Source organism: Galleria mellonella, unplaced genomic scaffold (genome assembly GCF_026898425.1).
Source record: "Galleria mellonella isolate WM207_F2 unplaced genomic scaffold, CSIRO_AGI_GalMel_v1 utg121, whole genome shotgun sequence".
NCBI lineage: Eukaryota > Metazoa > Arthropoda > Insecta > Lepidoptera > Pyralidae > Galleria > Galleria mellonella.
Window position 1 is genome coordinate 3028259 of NW_026441983.1, and position 22849 is coordinate 3051107.

The 22849-nt window shown below is 40.9% G+C and overlaps 1 protein-coding gene across 1 annotated transcript; it reads right to left on the reverse strand.

Annotated features, from left to right (window-relative positions):
- Nucleotides 1-1831: 1831 nt before the first annotated feature.
- Nucleotides 1832-19484, reverse strand: LOC113519561 (serine hydrolase-like protein). Its single transcript, XM_052898943.1, has 7 exons — nucleotides 19147-19484; nucleotides 12007-12123; nucleotides 10203-10355; nucleotides 7651-7753; nucleotides 6886-6973; nucleotides 6167-6264; nucleotides 1832-5162 (listed from the first exon to the last, which is right to left on the reverse strand). Exons 1-7 carry the CDS (start codon nucleotides 19199-19201, stop codon nucleotides 4853-4855), a joined length of 924 nt encoding a protein of 307 aa, XP_052754903.1. The 5' UTR covers nucleotides 19202-19484; the 3' UTR covers nucleotides 1832-4852.
- Nucleotides 19485-22849: the final 3365 nt, after the last annotated feature.

The following is a 22849-nucleotide window of genomic DNA, read 5'->3' on the forward strand; positions in this document are numbered from 1 at the left end:
TTTAAAAAATATATACAATTTTCTCGTTTGCAAACCTCAATCGATGGCCGATAGAAAGAGTTGACAACAAACCCATAGCGGTTTCAAAATGTTTCATAAATGTGCGGAGTCCTGGCCCTGTCAATGTACACTATTTTATAAAAAAAAAAGGTATTTTTAAACATATTCGAATTTTAAATGTCTTTTCTTATTTTTTTTTTTTTGTTTTTTGGCACAAAACTAACATTCACATGATATATTCAATCTCATTTTTCAACTGTCATGACAAACCACTAGCTGTAACAAATGTAAGTAAAACATTTTTGTACCAATAAAGTATTTTCAACGAATTTTATTCTATTTTTCTGTTAATCGTTATAGTTCCCCCCAATTTTTGGAATACTATACAATGATTGGGCCCAGTATAAATTATATCCTTTGATGGGAGAAATCCAAATCGACAAATTGCCATATTTAAAATAAAAATAAAAAAATTAAAATTGAGAGGAACGAAAGCAGGGATTGTTAGTTGTGGCGATATGTAACCCCATTGCTAGCAATATACCCTATCATGTCAACCTTCAAGCGGTTTGTACTGGAAACCATTGTGGTTAATTCTCGTCAAGTTCGCCACGATGGGCCAACTGACCTGCTTTCATTTACTTCATCATCCCTTACTGCCCCTGCTAGCGTATAACCTATAGCGCAGACAACCGATCCACTTTCATTAAAAAAAATATTGGCCTCAATTCTGTGTTCACATTGCAACATCCATTTGGTTTTGCTTGGTTTTCCAGTACAGCTGGCAACATCGAATCACTTGTCAAAGATTTTTTTTTTTAATTTTTAAATATTAAGTTGCATAATTAATAATAAAAGCAATAATCTTGTCTGTATCTATTATAAATTGTATTATTTTGATTTCCATTTATAATTACATATTGATAAAAATTTTAGCATCTTGATAAGGTTTTAAAATAGGCATTCGTGTAATCTCTAAATAGTGTAAAAAATTCAGTTTTTTTTCTGATTTTCACACCGTATCTTCTAATCTAATATTATTATTTATTTCCTTGTTTCCATGTACTTACTTACCAATTATATATGTATATATATATATATATATATATATATATATATATATATATATATATATATATATATATATATATATAAAAGGAAAATATATAAATTATATATTCCAAAAAGCCTGACTGCGGTTGCCAATCCGCCTGCTTAGCTTGACAACTACTGGCAACCCCCTTCCCCCTCAAGGTTTATATTCAGCAGTGGACAGTTTTTTTTTTTTATACAACTTAGAATGGCAAACAGGCTGACGGCCCACCTGATGGAAAGTGGTAACCGTCGCCTATAGACGTGAGCAGTGCCGTGGACATAACAGAGTATACTGTTTCGCCCATGATACCCCCCATGCGTTGCCATTGCTGAGGACTCAGGTGTTATTCCTCTGTACCCAGTAAATTCACGCCATAACCCACCCTTCAAACCGAAACACAGCCATGCGAACACAACTGCTTCACGGTTGAAACACGAATGGGACAGAGGTACCCAAGCAATCGACTTTTGTACAAAGTCTTCCTCTGGTTAAAGGCTGATATGAAACTACCAAGACGAAGAAAAACATCCGCAACAGTGTAAAGCCATGTTTCGGATCTATAAGTTATTACTGGCAACACGCATTGATTACAGACAGCGATTGCATGTTACAAAAATGTGCTCTTTCATTTAATGGGAGGGTCTTATCCATCTATATACGGGGAGGATCCTATCCCATGAATTTGCCACGAGCCCCAGACCACAGCTACGCCACTAGATGTATTTTATTAACAAAAAAAAAAAAACATACGAAAACTGGACGACTCGCTTGTTTATAATGAAAAATAAAGTTTAACATAATATGGCATTGTTGTTTTTTTTTTATCTGTCGATTTCATATTTTATTGAGTTAGTGACAAGTTTATAACGACCTTTGCTCTGTGGTAATTCGATAATAACGTTCTTGTATCTTGGACAAAATTCATCTACTGATAACGCTTATCAGGACGCCTCCCCGCTGCTTCATTTCCCCTATAATGTATTATATATGTGTACATAAAATATGTAATTATTGTATATATTATACCACTGAGTTGGCAAACAAGCATACGGCCCACCTGATGGAGAGTAGTTACCACAGCCTGCAATACCATGGCGCATTGCGCGCACGTTGCCGACCCTGAAGGAACCTCTTTATCCCCTTTTTTGAAGAACTTTTACATATAATAATATTAACAGGATTATTTTGTTAATACTTCAATTGAAAATTGTTCGTTTTTGCAAAATGACAGATAATTCGAATGTTGCCACATTCAACTCTCTTATTCATAAAAACGTTTAACCTTTCACAAACCTATTTTAGCAAGTGAACTGCTTTTGTCTCTTTTTTTTTTAATCAAATTACCATACTGAGAGAAAGTGACAAAAGAGTGTAATATTTAAAATTGATTTGTAGTCGATTTTAGTTTTTATGAATAGGGGCGTTGGGTTTTATTTACAAACATTACATACGGTAGAATCTCGATTATCCGGATATCGTTTATCCGAATATTCGATTATCCGGACAGGACAGAACTAATCGGATCCCATACAGTTGTTACAACAGAAGCGCATCAGGGACTCGACTGCAATGAGGAAATGTAATTCGATACGTCAAAGAATTATTACTACGTAATTATATTTAACCAAAATTTTAAACTACATAGCTGTAATACCTATAATCCATTGTCATTATAGATCGTAATTTTTTTTTAATATCATATTGTCTAAATGGCGTACGTAAAACCTGTTATATGGGGGGAAAGGGATTGTTAGCAATGGAGACTGAGAATCCCATTGCTAGCAATATACCCAACCAGGTCGATCTTCTCGCGGTTCTCCCCGGAAACTATCATGGTTAATTCCTGATGAATTCATCATGATGGGCTAACTGGCCTGTTTTCATTCTCATCGATCATCCTTCACTGGTGCTCCGCCAGCGTATACCGTTAGCGCAGGCGGGGTTACCATACCATTTATACCCATAAAAAAACCTGTTATATATATATATATATATATATATATATATTAAAATTTAATTATTGTTCGATTTGACTTTAAAATCGATTATACGGATTTTCGATTATACGGAATACCACTGATTTTATTTGATCCGGATAATCGAGATTATACTGTATAATAATGTATTTTGAAGGTCAAATTTATTGGCTTTTCAATATACAGTTAACATAACAATTTATGTTATCTATATTTTTTTTTTCTATAAGTACCCGCATATAGTACAAATAAAATAAGAATGGAACTCACATGTTACAATGTTCATAACTTTTGTTATGTGGCAACATCGCAACTATTTATTTATTTAAATAACTTTATTGAACAAAATAAAATATGGCATAAAGGCGGACTTAATGCTAGTAGCATTCTCTACCAGTCAGAAACAGCTATGCAAACACAACTTGTTCATGGTAGAAACACGAATGGGACAGAGGTGGCCAAGCAAGACTTTTTTTTTATACAACTTAGAATGGCAAACAGGCTGACGGCCCACCTGATGGAAAGTGGTAACCGTCGCCTGTAGACACGAGCAGTACCACGGACATAACAGAGTATACTGTTTCGCCCATGATACATCCCCCATGCCTTGCCATTCCTGAGGACTCAGGTGTTATTCCTCTGTACCCAGTAAATTCACCCCATATCTCACCCTTCAAACCGAAACACAGCAATACAAACACAACTGCTTCACGGTTGAAACACGAATGGGACAGAGGTGTCCAAGCAAACGATTTTTGTACAGTCTCTCTCTCGTAAATGTAGTTGAAAAACAAAGCAAAATATGAAGTAGGTGCAATTTTTTTTTTGGTAGATTCAAATGCAATATATTTTACAATAAATATTTTAATATGCAAGCAAAATATTTTTTTATAATCAATCAAAAACATTGAAAATTGTTGAATTGCTTTTGAAAATTGACAGATAATTGCGATGTTGCCAGGGATGAATAATATATAGTAGTACCTATATACTTTAGTTATACAATATCTATATATTGGTACAATAACGAATATGTTAAAAGTCTGTTATCCACAAAAATAATATTGGATAACAGACTTAAAAAATAGATATCCGACCGATATGGGCGATATCGGAATGGGCGATGACCTCTTTTCTATCATAAATAGATCCATAGGAACCCAATATATAGATATCGGATCGGTATCAACATTACCCATGTCTAGATGTTGCCACACTTCGGTGAACCAAATTTATGAACGCTATTAAAGGCAAAGATGGAACAGCTATATCTTGTATATAGCAACATATCCATGCTTGGCTCAACCCACTTGATCGTTTACGGACGTCTTATGACGATTCATGAATTCATTTGGACATTCAATGTGGACGTAAATAAAAGCGACTCTTTTTTTTTATTTATACAAACTATTATACACATATAAGTATGAATGTGCCGCCCTCTAGTGATAAGAGTTTCTAGGCCGCTTACATTGTACCCCGTTTTCTTTTTATTAATATATCACGTATAAAAACAGCATATTTTTAAAAATAACCATTTAAATTGTCACTGTGTATACTTCAATAAAATATTAATCACACAATTATCGCATTTCCGGCAAAATTTATTTTAGTATGTGGCAATACCAAATCTGAGGACTGAGTATTGCCATCATGTCAAGTATTACCACTTCACAATTAAATTTATCCCATCGTAAGTTCTATTCTTATTACTATTTCAACAATTGTAGACTAATCCGTAATATACGTTTTAATAGCTATATACAAAAAAAAAAAGTTATCACAGTTTGGCGTCCCTGTCGACACCTTCTAAACCATAGACTAAAAACTGACTCACGTACGGCGCGACGCGTTTCGGCTCATTGAAATGAGTGTCATGCCCGCCCTCTACTGTCCGTGCCCGGTAATTTTTCTCCGGGAAACTGCCCTCGTCGAATATAAACTCGCTGTACTCATAACCTTTGTGCTCGACTGAACCTTTGCAAAGCACAGCCAGGATTGGAATGCTTACTTTCGTAAGGGCAGCTTTAAACTCTTCAGGCGAGAACGGTCTGAGTGTTATCAGTTTGAATCTTTGATCGTAGGTGAAGCTGAAATAAATAATAATAATCAATTATTAAGTTTTTTTTTTTTTAATGGATGATAATAGAATGGTAACCCCGTTTGCGCTATGCTCTAACGGGGCGCCAGTTAGGGATGATAGGTGAAGATGGAAGTGGGTCAGTTAGCCCATCGTGACGAATTTAAAATGCAAGGGGAACCAAAGGGCCTACCATGACATGTTTTATCGAAATTTCGGAGGCAAACGAAACACAAATTTAATGTTAAAATTACATAATACATGCCGTTTGGAAATATTAAAAATGTTAAAATATCGTCCCTTTGGACTTTTATGATAGGATGTATGACGAACGAAATGTTAAACTCCATTTATTGGTCCGATTTTGGTATAAACAAAAAAACACGAAATTGAGTCCGAAAATTCGGAATTTCATTTCATGGTAGACCCATAAGGAATGTGGTAAGATGTTTATTATTTTACCTACGTTTATTATTAATATTAACTTTTATAATATAATTAAACTAAAAAAAAAAAAACAATATATATATACAAAAGGCGGTCTTATCGCTAGGGCGATCTCTTACAGACAATTTTTGGTTAAAGGAGAACAGATAGAGGTGGGCACGTGGCGCTAGAGTGAATTAATAATTTTTTCGTGTATAAAATACAAAAACCTACAACAACAATTTTTTTTTTATACAACTTAGAATGACAAACAATCTGACGGCCCACCTGATGGAAAGTGGTAACCGTCGCCTATAGACATGAGCAGTACCATGGACATAACAGAGTATACTGTTTCGCCCATGATACCCCCCATGCGTTGCCATTCCTGAGGACTCAGGTGTTATTCCTCTGTACGCTGTAAATTCACGTCATATCCCACCCTTCAAACCGAAACACAGCCATGCAAACACAGCTGCTTCACAATTTATTAAACTACTTATTATAACAACACTATAAGAATTAAAAATATATTATATATATATATATATATATAAAATGCATGTATACATCGTAATAAATACTAACCGCACACGGCCATCGGCCAGCCGTTCCGTGAGTCGCTCGAGGGTGGCGGCCGCCGCGGACTGCGTCAGCCCCCGGGTTTCCTTCAGCGCTCTCAACGCCTGTAAAGATCACATCTCTGTAAGTGTTATTTCCTCAAATTTCTCTACGTCTTTAAAAGATAATATCTTGGCGGGAAAACTGGTCTTTGCTCTTTTTGATATCGCCCATATTTTTTTTAATGTATGAGTAGTCCTGGTTTTCCTATGAATAAATAAATAAATAAATAAATAAACCTAATTATGTATTTATAATTGCTTAATTTTCTTATTTCTTGCCATGTTGCCTTGCTATTTACAATTGAGCGGGTAGTTTCTCCCTTCTGACCTTTGCCCATATCTACTTGGGGTCAGTGTAATACGTTTCCATATTCCATTCACCGGCTCGTGTGGTCCCGGCATAGAATAGGCCACCCCTTCCTTTCTTATGGGTGTCGCGAGAGGCGACTCAGGGAACTTATGGTTAACTACTAACTAAACCTTAACTGCAGTTGCTAATCCGCCTGCCAAGCGTGGCAACTATTGCCAAAACTTCTCAAAATAGGGAAGACTTCAGCAGTGGCCAATTAACGGCTAAAATGATCATTAAGGGTAATAAAAATTGATTATTTCCCAAAAAAAAAATAAATGTATTGGCATTCCGTCGCGGATGATGCTCGAGCATACAAGTTGTGAGAGGCTTACCTCGTCGACAGTATAGGTGGGCGCGGTCTCCTTGGGTGCATTGTATTTTTCGTAATTCTCGTAATACGATGTGAACATTTTTCTGTACCTGTGACAAAAGAATTTATTACATTTAATACAAATTTTATAATTATGTAGTTTGTAAAGTAGTTAATAAGCCTTGTTAACACCAGAGGGAGACTTTGTACAAAAGTCGTTTGCTTGGACACCTCTGTCCCATTCGTGTTTCAACCGTGACGCAGTTGTGTTCGCATGGCTGTGTTTCGGTTTGAAATGTTTTTTTTTTAATGGATGATAATGGAACGGTAGCCCCACCCGCGCTATCGGTATACACCGGCGGGGCACCAGTGAAGGATGATAGGTGAGGATGAAGCAGGCCAGTTAGCCCATCGTGACGAATTCAACAAGAATTATTCTCGATGGTTTCCAGGGGGAGCCACGTGGAGGTCGACCTAATAAGGCATATTGCTAGCAATGGGGCTGTCAAACTTCATTGCTAACAATCCCTTTCCCCCGGTTTGAAGGATTGGATATGGCAGTGAATTTACAGGGTACAAAGGAATAACACCCGAGTCCTCAGGAATGGCAACGCATGGGGGATATCATGGGCGAAACGGTGTACTCTGTTATGTCCATGGTACTGCTCATGTGTTTAGGCGACGGTTACCACTTTCCATCAGGTGAGCCGTCAGCTTGTTTGCCATTCTAAATTGCATAAAAAGAAAAGAAAACTAAAATTTACCAATGATATAATCAATCACTTACCATCGAGAGAATTCCGACGGCAGTACAATAGCGACTCGATACATTGGGTCCAATTCAATTAACTTTGAAATAACACCAGGGCGACACGCGTTGAATATCATACCTGAAAAATTGTAACATAATTTTTTTAACCTCCTATTCAGTAGCGTTACAGTAGAATGGTGGGTGAAAGGGATCGTTGGTAACGGGGATCTAACATGTCCATTGTGGAGGGAAAGGGATTGTTAGTAATGGAGATTGAGAATCCCAGTGCTAGCAATATACCCAACCAGGTCGACCACCTCGCGGTTCCCCCTGGAAACTATCATGGTTAATTCCTGATGAATTCATCATGATGGGCTAACTGGCCTGTTTTCATTCTCATCAATCACCCACCACTGGTCCCCTGCCAGCGTTTACCGTTAGCGCGGGCGGGGCTGCCATTCCATTTTCATCCATCAAAAAAAAATACTCTATCAGGAGGGAAGGGACTGTTAGAAATGGGGAGTTTAGTCCCCATTGCTATCAATATACCCTACCAGGTCGACCTCCACGCGGTTCCCCCTGGAAACTATCGTAACCAATTTATCATTGAATTCGTCACAATGGGCTAACTGACAAGCCTTTTCATCCTCACCTGTCACCGCTCACTGGCACCCCGCTAGTGTACACCGATAGCGCTGGCGGGGTAACCATTTTCACGCAAAAAAAAAGTATATATACTCTATCAGGTCGACCTCCATGCGGTTCCTACTGGAAACCATCTTGGTTAATTCTCATGGAATTCGTCACGGTGGGCTAACTGGCCTGCTTTCATCCTCACCTATCATCCCTCACTGGTGTCTCGTTAGTGAATACCGATAGCGCAGGCGGGGTTACCATACCATTATCATCCATTGAACAAAAGCCGGTCAAGTCGGACAAGTCGGTCAAGTCGGTCAAGTCGGTCGGTCGAGTCGGATTCACGCAATGCACGAGAACGTACAAAATCAAGTTTGATTTTTTTTTCTGAAATACCTATAAATTTACGGTTTCCGGATTTTTTCCTTTACTTGTGTGAAATATTTAAAATGTTAAAATATCGTTCCTTTGGACTTTTATGATAGGATGTATGACGAGCGAAATGTTAAACTCCATTTATTGGTCCGATTTTGGTATGAACAAAAACACGAAATTGAGTCCGAAATTTCGGAATTTCATTCCATGCCAGACCCGCTGATTCTAGTGGCCATAAACACAGAAACAATCCACAATTTATTGCACAAGTTTGCAAGAAAAATTGTATTTAATTAAATTAAGATTTGAAGTATTAAACTCAAGGTCATACATGAATTATACAAATAAATTATCATGATTACAACAAGGCATTTCCAAGTGAAACCAAATATAGACACATTAATTGCAAGTGTCGTTAAGTATGTGTGTTTACTCAGTGATATATCTACGCCAATATTATAAAGAGGAAAGATATGTATTTTTATGTGTATGTATGTTTGTAATGAATAAACTCAAAAACTGCTTTGCCGATTTCAAAAATTCTTTCACCATTAGAGAGCTACTTTCACCCTGAGTGACATAGGCTGTATTTATTGCTAGAAAACATTAGGGATCCTTACTAAAACTTTAGTAACGTAACTCGAGGTGTAAAAAAAATGCTATAAAATATCTTTGGTCGCGTGCGCTGCGGAAACTATTGGTGATAGAACAAAAGTGTGTTCTACAATATTGAAGAAAATATCAATGACTACAAAAAACATCGCGACACTATATGTCCAACTATTATCGTTATGTCACAATAACCACATTTTATAATGTTGTAAAACAGTCCACACGTGCGAAGCCGGGACGGGCCGCTAGTCTATATTATAAAGAGGGAAAATTTGTGAGTTCTGATGTTCGGGGTAATCTCCGGTACTACTTATCCGATTTTAAAAATTCTTTCACTGTTACAAAGGCATATTATCCCCTAGTATTATGGGCTACTTTTTGTTTTAGCAAATATATATTTTCAATAATTAATAACAATAAATGTAATTGAAGTCGACAAGAATTCTATAATATGGCGTACGTAGCCTGAACGGTTGGATGCAAAATATGAATTATGGTTTTTACGATAAGAGCAAACAAATATACACTTTAACACGGTGTAACAAAGTCTATCTTGCTTGCTCTAAACGAACCCGTATTTTTTTTAATGGATGATAATGAAACGGTAACCCCGCCTGCGCTATCGGTATACACAAGCGGGGCACCAGTGAGGAATGATTGGCGAGGATGAAAAGGTATGTCAGTTAGCTCAATTTAACGATAAATTAGTGGGGGGAAGGGATTGTTAACAATGGGGAGGTTAGTCCCCATTGCTCTCAATATACCCTATCAGATCGACCTCCACACGGTTCCCTCTGGAAACCATTGTGACTTATTTATCGTTAAATTAGTCACGATGGGCTAACTAACCTGCTTTTTCATCCTCGCCAATCATCCCTATCTGGTGCCCCGCCAACGTATACCGATAGCTCAGGCGGGGTTACCATACCATTATCACCCATTAAAAATACAATATAAGAACTTACCAATATGACATCCTAGGGAGTGTCCAATGTAAGTGACCTGCTCCCACCTGAAGTGTCTGATCACCAGCGCCACGCAGTAAACAAGATCGTACACGTTGATCATCATGCCGGGTGGTAAGCGGTCCGACTTACCGTTACCGGGCAGCTCGATTGCTGAAATAGAGAAAATAGTCTATTTAAAAATATGTATGTATGTATATGTATGCATATGTACTATACTGATTGCTGTATGGGTGATAATGGAATGGTAACCCCACCCGCGCTATCGGTTTACACCGGCGGGGCACCAGTGAAGGATGATAGGTGAGGATGAAGCAGGTCAGTTAGCCCATCGTGACGAATTCAACAAGAATTGTTCACGATGGTCTCCAGGAGGAACCACGTGGAGGTCGACTCAATAGGGCATATTGCTAGCAATGGGGCTGTCAAAATCCATTGCTAACAATTCCTTTCCCCCTTGATTTGCCGTATGGTCCCGGTATAGAATGGGCCACTCCTTCCTCTCCCGCGGGTGTCGTAAGAAGCGACTAATGGAATAGTCGAGGGAGGGGCAGCAGCGTCCCTCTTAAAACATCACTAAAAGCCTATCTGCTGTTGCTAAGGGGGGAGGGGGGATTGTTAATAATGGGGAATACCAGTCCCATTGTTAAAAATATACCTTGTCACGTCGACCTCTACATGCCCCCCTCCCCCTGGAAGTCATCGTGCTGAATCCCAGGTGTATTCATCACGATGGGCTAACTGACCTGCCTTTTCATTCCCACCTATCATCCTTCACTGGTGCTCCGCCAGCGTATTCGTTATATCGTTAAGACACAAGCTTGCGCGTTCACCGCTAAGAAAACCCCATTTGCTGTGGCCCCACAGTTCCAAGGCACGTCTCTTAACATCTCTAAAAGCATTGGGATACTTGGTGTCAACATCTCTAGTGACGTACAGCTCCGTAGCCATCTCGAAGATAAGGTGAAGCTGGCATCCAAAAAACTTGGTGTGCTTAATAGAGCGAAGCATTACTTCACGCCGGATCAGCGATTAATGCTTTACAAATCGCAAATCCGGCCCCATATGGAGTATTGCTGTCATTTATGGGTGGGAGCACCTAGATACCAGCTTGAACCCTTCGACTCAGTGCAACGACGAGCTATGAGAATTATCGATGATCCCAGGCTTGCAAGCGGTATCGTACCCTTAAGTCTTAGGAGAGATTTTGCCTCACTCTGCGTGTTCTACCGCTTATACAAAGGGTTGTGCTCAGAGGAATTATTCAATATGATGCCTACGGCCACTTTCTATCATTGTACGGCTCGCCATCGACAGGGAGTTCACCCTCATACCCTACAGCCTAAATGGTCGCGTACAACGCGGTTTCAGAGATGCTTTCTTCCACGAACACTCAGGTTATGGAATGAGCTCCCTGCCGAGGTTTTCCCAAAAGACTACAGCATGGGGTTCTTCAAAAGGGGTTTAAAGAGGTTTCTTCAGGGTCGGCAACGCGCGCGTAATACCTCTGGTATTGCAGGCGTTCATAGGCTATGGTAACCGCATACCATCAGGTGGGCCGTATGCTTGTTTGCAACCTCAGTGGTATAAAAAAAAAATCGTTAGCGCAGGCGGGGTTACCATTCCATTATCATCCATAAATAAATAATCTATATGAATTTTCAAATCAGTTTACAACTGACGGAGTTATGAGGTGACAAACATAAAAAAAAACTCGAATTGTGAACCTCTCTTCTGAAGTCGATTAAAAAAATTTGGTGTAGTCACATGTCAAGCTACAATAAAAAAAAATCCAAATACTAACCTACATAGTAAAATTTATCAGGTAGTAAGGACACAAGAGGTCGGAATGTTGCAGCCGAGTCCAACATACCGTGCACCAACAGCACCGGTGGCTGGGTGCAGTCTCCCCATGCGACCACTGAAAACAAAAATTGACAATTCATAACTTATTTTTACCATATACTTAAATATTTTTAGGTAAATACTTAACTTCATATCTATATATTGGGTTCTTCTGGTACTTAATAGTTTTAAGGGAAAGGATAAAAAGTTAATTTAATCATTTATTTTGTATGTTAGCATTTCATACAAAAATAAATACCAATTAGACAATGTCTGTACATACGACATATTTAAGAAAAAATTATGTGGAAAGTTTTGATAAGGGTAATAGGAGCAAAAACAATTTTATCCTCTATCTATTTATATGTTTGTTCTGGCAACACATAAGAACTACCTTACCTATAACCTTTCAACTGTGTCATGCAAAATGGTGGAAAATCCACATCTGTGGCGTCCCGTGAGCGGACTTTACACAGACTAGGTATTTTTAGCATATAGGTTTAAAAAAACCTGATTTTTCCGAATTCTAATTAGAATTATACAAAATTCAGATTAGATTTATATTCCAACTAGATTCGACTTGAATTGCATTGCAACTGTTCTAAGAGAAATAAAATGGGGTCACCTATAAATTACCTTTTATTTTTCAATTATTAAAAAACTAAGACCTTGCTGGATGTAAAATTATATATTTTTTGTACAATATTATACACTTGATAAAATAAAAATAAAATTACTTTATTATAATTTATTGGAACATATTCCAATAAATTTTATTTATACAGCAATTGTTTATAAACATGGATCAAAAAATTCCCTCTTTAATTGACACTTAAGTGGGTCTCCTATTTCATTCTTTTACATACATTCTTGGCATCAGGGACAAGAGGTGGTTTGTTTACAATAATTTAAGCTTATCGCCAAGCTAGTTTGGACAAACAATATATATGACATTATTATTTATATGTCCGCTACGCGGACGTGACACAGATGCAAATTTTTTCTCAACTGTGTCACATCCACTGAGCGGACGCTGAGTTGAGAGGATAACTGTTCGCGACATTATTTGTATATATGTAATCGTAATTTATAGTTGTTAAGTCCCTAGTTAATCGTTTCTGTATTCTGTTATTTTATATAGATTTTACATAGATTTAAGATAGTGTAAGTTAAATAAAGTATTTCTTTGTGTGTTGTCATTATTACCTACGAATAGAAATAGAAATTGTAACAATAAATAGAATTAAGAAATTGTAAATTGCAATAAATAAACGCTATAGAGTACCGATCTGAAGAGACACGCGTCTCGTTCTTTCTCGCCCCGTCCCGCTCGCGCAGATTCGCTAACGCGAGTTGGAAACGTTATCATGCGAGCGGGCGGGTATAAAGATAGGCCGCCTCTCGTCGAGCGGCATTCGCTTCCGGGCAGCGACACACTACACTCGAGAAGAAATAGGACAAGAAGAAAAAATACTCTCTTCAGACGGTACCGGAGGCTTCAGAATAGTAATCCCTGTGTTTCACTCCAGCCTGAACCAACGCCCCTACAGTCCACGCTCACCGTACGGCAGTCCACACCGTTCATCGTGGTCCTTCGAGCCGGATTGCTGGAGGAACACCGTTGGTACATCAAGAAGCCGGATCGCTGGAGGAAGACCATTCTGAAGCCGGATCGCTGAAATGCCGACTACGAGAAACATGAAGTCGTCGCAACAAAAAATCGCCGTCACCGAAGCCACAACGTCCGCCGCCACTACGTCGACTACGACCGCCGGAACGCTGTCCGTCGCTGCCACGCCGTCCGTTGCTGCCACCACGTCGTCTGCGGCTGTCAGAATGCCTTCTGTCGCTGCCACGTCGTCTACCGCCGCCACCACATCGACTACGAACACGTCCGGCGATACGACGACCACAGGAGCCACGGAGACTACCGAAGCCACAGGAACGACAGAGGAGACAGCAAGGAAGAAGGAACCGAAGCACGGCACGGCACGCACGGTTCGCACCACGGCCTCGCAGAAGAAGAAGGCTCTGGCCAAGGCACGGGAGGAGCTACTTCGAAAGGAGGTGGAATTGGCTGCTGCACGTGTCGCCGCCCTGGAAGCCGAATCAGAGGACGACGAGGAAATAGAAGACGACGACGCTACCGTCAGAAGAGAACGAACGTCGGATTGGGTTCTTCGAAGCACGCTAGCACTCACGATGGAGCCGCATGTACCAGAGATAGAAGAAGTCACCGGCAAGCGTCAGGGGTTCGTCCCATCGAGACCCGTTGAAGAGGATTCGAGAGCGCCGCCGCCACAGCCGAGCAGCGACGCACTTCACCGGGACCACGCACGCCACGTTGACCCACATGCCGCCATGCCTACGATAGCAGCAGCGATGCAGTCGATGAAGAAAGAAGAACCGGTGCTGAAGGTGGGCATCGATTGCAATGAGTTTGCGATCGCCATGCAGATGGCCGCTCGCAACATACTGCCCTCCACAGCGTCAAGAGTCACCGAGTTGCCAGTCTTCAATGGATCGTCGAGCGAGTGGTTACCATGGAAGATGGCCTATGAAGAGAGCGCAAGTCAACTCACAGAACAAGAGAACCTAGCAAGACTGCGCAGAAGTTTGAAGGGGGCCGCAAAGGACGCGGCACGCTCCCTATTCGTCGGGTCTACGACCGCAGAAGAAGTAATGAAGATGTTAGCCGCGAGGTTCGGCCGCCCTGGAGCACTCGTCACAGCCGAACTGAACAAACTCCGCGCGCTACCACGACTCTCGGACAACGCAAGAGACGTCTGCCTCTTTGCAAGCAAGGTGCAGAACGTCGTCGCCACGATACGAGCGCTGAACAAGAGTCACTACCTCTACAACGAAGAAATAGTGAGAAACGTCACAGAGAAGATGCCGTCGGTACTACGCTTCAAGTACTACGATTTCGCCAACGACCAACCGGAGGGACAACCGGACCTCATAACACTCTCTCAGTTCCTGCAAAGGACCGCCGCACGATGTGGAAACTTCGCCCCCGCCGAGGAGATACCGTCCGAAGACCGGCGGGAGTCCGCTCCTAGGAAGACGGCGAAGACATACACGACGCAGGAGAAACCCGCTACACCACCGTGCCCGATGTGTCGACGAGAGGGACACGCTCCATCGGACTGCAAGACGATGAAGGAAGCAGACACATCGGCGAGATGGGAGTTAGCGAAGACTCATAGGCTGTGTTTCCGTTGCCTCAAAGTGAGAAGATTTCGCCACGCCTGCAAGAGCAAGAGATGTGGAGTAGATGAGTGCACGCAGACTCATCACCCTCTGCTGCACACCACGCGACAACAGCCGGAGAATGAAGTAACGACACACGTCGTCGAGGACAAGTCCGCCGCAGTCACCGCATCGGCAAGGGAAAACGACAAGATCGCGTTCCTGAAGATCCTGCCGATACGAGTCACCGGTCCCACGGGAACGTGCGACACCTACGCGCTACTGGACGACGGGTCGACTTGCACCATCATCGAGACGACGGTGGCGGAGCGAATCGGTACTACGGGCCCCCCCGCACCATTCTACATGGAAGGTGTGGCCGGGGCACGGATCAACGCAGCTCAATCGACGCGTGTTCACTTCAAGATCCGCGGGCGGAATTCACAAGAATACACAGTGGGGGCACGGACGATGGACAGACTGCAGTTATCACCGCAGTCGGTACCGCGCAGCGTCATCAAGGGCTGTCCACATCTACGAGACATAGAGAGGGAATTGGTCTACGAAGAGGGCAAACCGACGGTACTGTTGGGGCAAGACAACTGGCACCTACTGCTGGCCCACGAAGTCAGAAGAGGATCCGACACGCAGCCGGTCGCATCGCTCACCGACCTGGGATGGGTACTGCACGGTACGAGTCGCGGCAGGACAAGACAGCAGGTGCACAGAGTCAGCCACATAGTGACGACACATGAAGAGGAACAATCGATGGAAGAAATGATGAAGCAACATTTCGCGCTCGAATCGCTGGGGATCGCACCGAAGAGGTCCTACAACGAAGAGGAACGTCGCGCCCTACGCATTTTAGAAGAGAAAACTCGTCCGTTACCGGCGGGAGGATAAGAGACGGGGTTATTATGGAAGAAGGACGACCCTGTGCCGCCGGACAACTACGAATCAGCGATGCGACGTCTCCGACCGGTCGAAAGGAATTTCGACAAAAATGAAGAACAGTGGCCGCGTGAAGATAGTACGAGCGACGATAGTCAAGCGGAAACGGGAGAAGAACGCGTACACAAGCTACAGAACGCGACGCAGTTGTCTATAGCATTACCCGATCCGTCACGTTTTTCTAATTGGTTGAAACTTGTTCGCAGTTCAGCACGGGTGTTGCAGTTCATCGACCTCCTGCGACCGACCAGTCAACGCTGTACCGCCATCCGAAAGAGGAACAAGAAGAAAGAGAGCACCGACCCCACTTGGACCCGCACGAAGAAAGTCGATAGAGAGAAGACGAAGATGAAAATCAAGAACAACAATAGTCCATCTGTGTGTTTCATCCCCATAGACACACACTACCTAGATCGCGCGCGACGGCTATGGATTCGCGCGATACAACAAGAGGCGTTCGGCGACGAAATCGCAGTATTGAAACAAGGGAAACAGCTGCCGTCATCCAGTCGACTCATACAGCTGTCGGTCATTCTGCGACTTCGATCGAGAATAGCAGCCGCCGCCGATCTGTCAGCCGAGCAACGAGAGCCCCCCATCGTCGACGGAAACCACGCCTGGGTGCGCCTATACATCGCATGGGTGCATCGGAAACTTCACCACGGCGGCTTCGAGATCACCACGAACGAGGTGCGACAACACTTGTGGGTGTTGCGCCTACGACACGCCGTCCGCAGTGAACTGAAGAGGTGTCAGCTGTGCCGCCTACGAAGAGCAAGACCGGCGTAGCCGTCAACGGGCAACCATCCACAGAGCAGGCTGGCGCATCATCAACGACCGTTCACGTTCACCGGCCTAGACTACTTCGGGCCTATGACCGTGACAGTGGGCCGCACTCACCAGAAACGGTACGGAGTGCTCTTCACCTGCCTAACGACGCGCGCAGTCCACCTAGAAATCGCCGGCAGCCTCAGCACGGACTCCGCCATAATGGCCCTGCGGCGCTTCATAAGCCGCAGAGGGTGTCCCACTGAGCTATGGTCCGACCAAGGCACCAACCTCAAAGGTGCTGACGTCGAACTGAAGAAAGCAGCCGAGGAAGCCATCCAAGAAGAGTCATCAGTCCATTTCATCCGGTGGCGCTACATTCCCCCGAGCGCACCCTTCATGGGAGGTGCGTGGGAACGGTTGGTGCGTAGCGTGAAGACCGCACTAGCCGCTACGTTGAACGAACGGGCGCCCAAGGAAGAGGTCCTCCACACTCTGCTGGTCGAGGTCGAGCACACCCTCAATAGTCGACAGCTAACCCACGTGTCAACATCGGCAGACGACGACAGCGCCCTAACCCCCAATCACTTCATATTGGGCGGTCCGTCGCGCGTCCCACTGCCAGGCAGCTTCACCGAGAGCGACGCGGCGGGACACAAGGAGTGGCGTGCCAGCCAGAGGCTAGCTGACTGCTTCTGGAACCGGTGGGTGAAGGAGTACCTACCCGAGTTGCAACACCGGCGGGAGCCCCGAGCTACACACGGAGCCATCAAAATGGACGACCTGGTCCTGATAGCTGATGGGACCTTGCCTCGCAACACGTGGCCGCGAGGCGTGGTGGTGGCGACCTACCCTGGACCAGACGGCGAGATCCGAGCAGTCGACGTGCGGACGAACAAGGGCATCCTACGGCGACCCACTAAGAAGCTGATCATACTGTCCACATCGACATCGAGCGACGCGAACACGAGTTAACTCCAGCTACGAGAGCTGCGGCGGGAGATTATGTTCGCGACATTATTTGTATATATGTAATCGTAATTTATAGTTGTTAAGTCCCTAGTTAATCGTTTCTGTATTCTGTTATTTTATATAGATTTTACATAGATTTAAGATAGTGTAAGTTAAATAAAGTATTTCTTTGTGTGTTGTCATTATTACCTACGAATAGAAATAGAAATTGTAACAATAAATAGAATTAAGAAATTGTAAATTGCAATAAATAAACGCTATAGAGTACCGATCTGAAGAGACACGCGTCTCGTTCTTTCTCGCCCCGTCCCGCTCGCGCAGATTCGCTAACGCGAGTTGGAAACGTTATCATGCGAGCGGGCGGGTATAAAGATAGGCCGCCTCTCGTCGAGCGGCATTCGCTTCCGGGCAGCGACACACTACACTCGAGAAGAAATAGGACAAGAAGAAAAAATACTCTCTTCAGACGGTACCGGAGGCTTCAGAATAGTAATCCCTGTGTTTCACTCCAGCCTGAACCAACGCCCCTACAGTCCACGCTCACCGTACGGCAGTCCACACCGTTCAATAACAAACTAATATAAAAACTAGATACTGCACTGAAATACTTGTACTCCTAATGGTCAATATTGAAATATTGTATGTTTTATCTTGATAACTATGCCATTTACCTATAAATGGTTGCCTACTTTTAAAATTTGCAATTAATTAAAAATTTAAAAAAGTCAGTAATAAAATTGTAACAATCATAACCTAAATTGAAAATAAGACTCCTTTACAAGTTTATGAATGTAGGGTTCAGAAAGTTGTTATCTGCTGAGAAGAGCCCGCAAGAAACTCAATAGTTACTCTTTTAAATCTCTGTTAACATTGTGTGTATTTATTTAAACGTACTATGTATAAAATTACATGAATAAAGTTGAATGTATTATATTAGAATTGATAAATGAGGGCAAACATAAATAAATTTAAATTTTTGCTAATGTATTTTTAGATTTTAGAGTGTAAGTTTAGTCTCCAAAAACAGTAACATCTATTGACTCTGCATGACCTCTAGACAGCTGTAGTACAGAATTTTAGAACCTTTACTATAACCTGCCGTTTGTAATTCATAGATTGACCCGTACTTGGTCAATAAGAGCAAAGTACATTTAAAAAAATATATCTTCATAAAAAATGTATGGAATTAATTTTATATATTTTATAGAATACTCACCACATAATTTACCCCACGGGGCTTCAATATACCACTCGTTTTCGACTAGACTCATTTTTAAATACAATTTAGAAAAAAATAAAATAAACTGGTGATATAAATGCGACACTCGAAACTTTGATAAACTTAATCAAATACAATTTTTTTTCTTTAGCTCATAGAATTGTAGATAATTTGCAAGTAAACATTAAATTAAAATTCGTAATAGTGTACACTTGACACTATCGTTATCAGTTCCTCATATTATTTCAAAGTTCATTGTAAAAGAATAGTAATCGCCTAATTACCGTAATCACGGCCGAATTCAGTCGAATTCGGTCAATCAAAATAATAAATTAGTATAGAGCAAATCACTTTATTTAAGAGTCAACATTTATGTCATATTATCGAAACTGAAATTTTTTTTTATGTAACCATCTAGAAGTATCAACATAACAAAATAGATGAATAATTATAATTTTTATAGTATAGCTTAGAAACCTTCCATTAGATAGAGTTAAATCAAAGAAAAATCGAAAAAAAAGTATTATATGTATTTAATACCAGAAATGGCATTTGTATACAAAAAAAGACAAAAGAAAATATCAAATTAAATTAATAAAATAAATTAAGCTATTTGTATGTATGTATGTTCAAAATATCTATATGGATAGATATTACAAAATATTTAAACATTTTATAGAATTTCAATGAACTGGTTACATAGGTAGTTAAAAATAATATTTTTTGTACAAAGTGATACAAACATGCATTTGACAGTTGACAGACTTTGTCAACATTGACAGTCATTTGATAGTCTGAGAGTTGCCTATTTAAAAATACCCAGCGTCATATATTTAATTTTTTCTATTATTACTTTTTTATTTAAAACAAACGACAAAAACTCTAATAAAATTAATACGTAAATGTTCAAAAAGTATTTTTTTTAAAAAAAAGACAATACTTAGCGACCCAAAGAACATAAAATTAAAAACAAAACAACTCGAGAAAGTCGGAGGTTCTTAGTCGATTGTATTATTTATGATTATTACTTCAGAACTCCGATACTAATAATCGATTAGAGAATTTTTTTTATCTGTAGTTCTTTTGTTTTGAATCCATTAAAAATAACAAATAATTTTACAAAAAAGCAAGCAAGCAAGCATGTATGATCCTTTATACATCGCCATTCTAGAGGACTAAAATTTTATCCCACCCTTCAAACCGAAACATCGCCATGCAAACATAACCGCTTTACAACTGAAACATGAATAGGACAGAGGCACCCTAGCAAATGTTTTTGTATAGTCTCCTTCTGGACAAATGCTCACGTACAGTACGGTTTCAGCGGAGTATTCTCCCACGAACGTTCAGGCTGTAAAATGAGCACCTTGTCGAGGATTTGCCTAGAGACTACAGTATAGGATTCTTCAAAAAGTTAGTTTTAAAGTTTTTTCAGCATCGGTAACGCGCACGTGACTTCCCTATAGAATTGCAGGCGTTCATAGTCTACATTAACTTTTATTATACAACTTAGAATGGCAAACAAGCTGACGGCCCACCTGATGGAAAGTGGTAACCGTCGCCTATATACATGAGCAGTACCATAGACATAACAGAGTATACTGTTTAGCACATGATACCATCCTTGCGTTGCCATTCCTGAGGACTCAGGTGTTATTCCTCTGTGCCCTGTAAATTCACTGTCATATCCCACCTTTCAAACCGAAACACATGCAAACACAATTGCTTCACGGTAGAAACACGAATGGGAATTTGCCATAAACATAGTTACATAATATGATGTTACAATTTAAAGACGATGTAGTGACAAAAATCGAAAATGGAATGTTGCGTTGGTTTAGCCATTTGGAGAGGATGGATGAAAGAAGAATTATGAAAGAAATTTATCGAGTAAGAATGAATGGTGATGTCGGTAGGGGTCGTCCTAGACGGACGTATGTCGACCGAATAGGCGACGTGCTGAAGAACGGGCCAAATTAAAAGTGCCCGTAACCGGTGAGCGTGTATGAAAAGACTGGTGAATGTGGAGGAAGCGAAAGAGGTTTGTTTGAATCGAAGCATTTGGCGTTCCATTGTTTTTGCCTACCCTAATGGGAGATAGGCGTGACAGATATGTATGTATGTATGTATGTTGCAATTTATTTTTTTAATATGGTATGTTTCTTTGCTACATTCGTGGTATAATAAAAAAATACTGCCGTTAAGCAAAATTTTGGTAAGGAATACATTTTAAAACCCGAACATTAACAGAAGGAAACTCATACGTAACTGCATAAATAAAGTGAATTCATTATGATTGGTCGATTCATCTAATTTCTTCCTCACTTATTCTTTATTGATGCCTTGCTAGCGTATACCAATAGCGCAGGCGGGGTTGCCATTATATTGTAAAAGTTCTTAATTTGCCTGTAGGTATCTTTGTGTATAGTTCATTGTTTTTTAATGCAATTTTAATGCACGACAAGCCAAATCCTGTCAGAAACCTTTGGCGACAAAGCTGAATGAGGCCCATGTATTATTAGATAGATAGATAGAGTCTTTATTAAGATAGGAAATTGGTAGTAGCACTCACCAGTATTTAGCAACGCCGGGATCAGGATCAGTGTTAAGGAAGACCAGGACTAGGAGTCTGGCTACCTACACTAATTAATATTAGTCAGTTAGCGAGTTCAGGCAATGTTCATAGTATTTTAAGACAAAAGGGTAATCTGTCATTTTTTATTCTATTATTATTTTTTTATTTTACATTGACAAGCGCTGCTGGAATGCATATCGCCTGCCATTGTACCAAGGAGGTTCTTAACATTTATTAGCCCCAATAATAGTTAAAAAAAACAACATTAAATAAACAATACATTTTGTTGGTACTAGGAGCCGCCTCAGTTGCTATATATGCACACCTCTAGTGAGATGTACCTATACAGCGATGATTTTCAGGCGGTCCCTTAACTCATTTAATCAATTCCTTGATTTCGAAATCTCTAGTGACGTACAGTTCCGTGACCAGTTCGAAGATAAGGTGAAGCTGGAATCCAAAAAACTCGGTGTGCTTAATAGAGCGAAGCATTACTTTACGCCGGATCAGCGATTAATACTCTACAAATCGCAAATCCGGCCCCAGATGGAATATAGCTGTCATTTATGGGCGGGAGCATCTAGATACTAGCTTGAACCCTTCGATTCAGTGCAACGACGAGCTATGAGAATTGTCGATGATCCCAGGCTTGCAAGCGGTATCGAACCCTTAAGTCTTAGGAGAGATTTGGCCTCACTCTGCGTGTTCTATCGCTTGTTCTCAGAGAGATTGTGCTCAGAGGAATTATTCAATTTGAACAATTGAATTCAATTGATTAAATATAAAATGTTTGTAAAGCAGACAAATAGAACAATAAAAACAGACAGACAAGGTTGGCAAATTAGCCCTGAAATGCTATGCATTACAAATGAAAGTAAATAATAAGCAATTTAGGTGTCAGAGATGCAAATTAAATTGTATTTGAACAGCTTTAGTGGAATTGTTTGGCATTTCACGTCGCAAATAAATGACACAATAGAATGGAGTGAAAACAGTCTTTCATTATTTCCACTTGCTAGGTTCTATTGCGTCATCAATGTTCTTTAGATTTTAAAATTAAACAATTGAATCAACTTTAACAACTATCGAACTCTGTCAAAATCTGTAAGTCTTTCAGACGAAAGA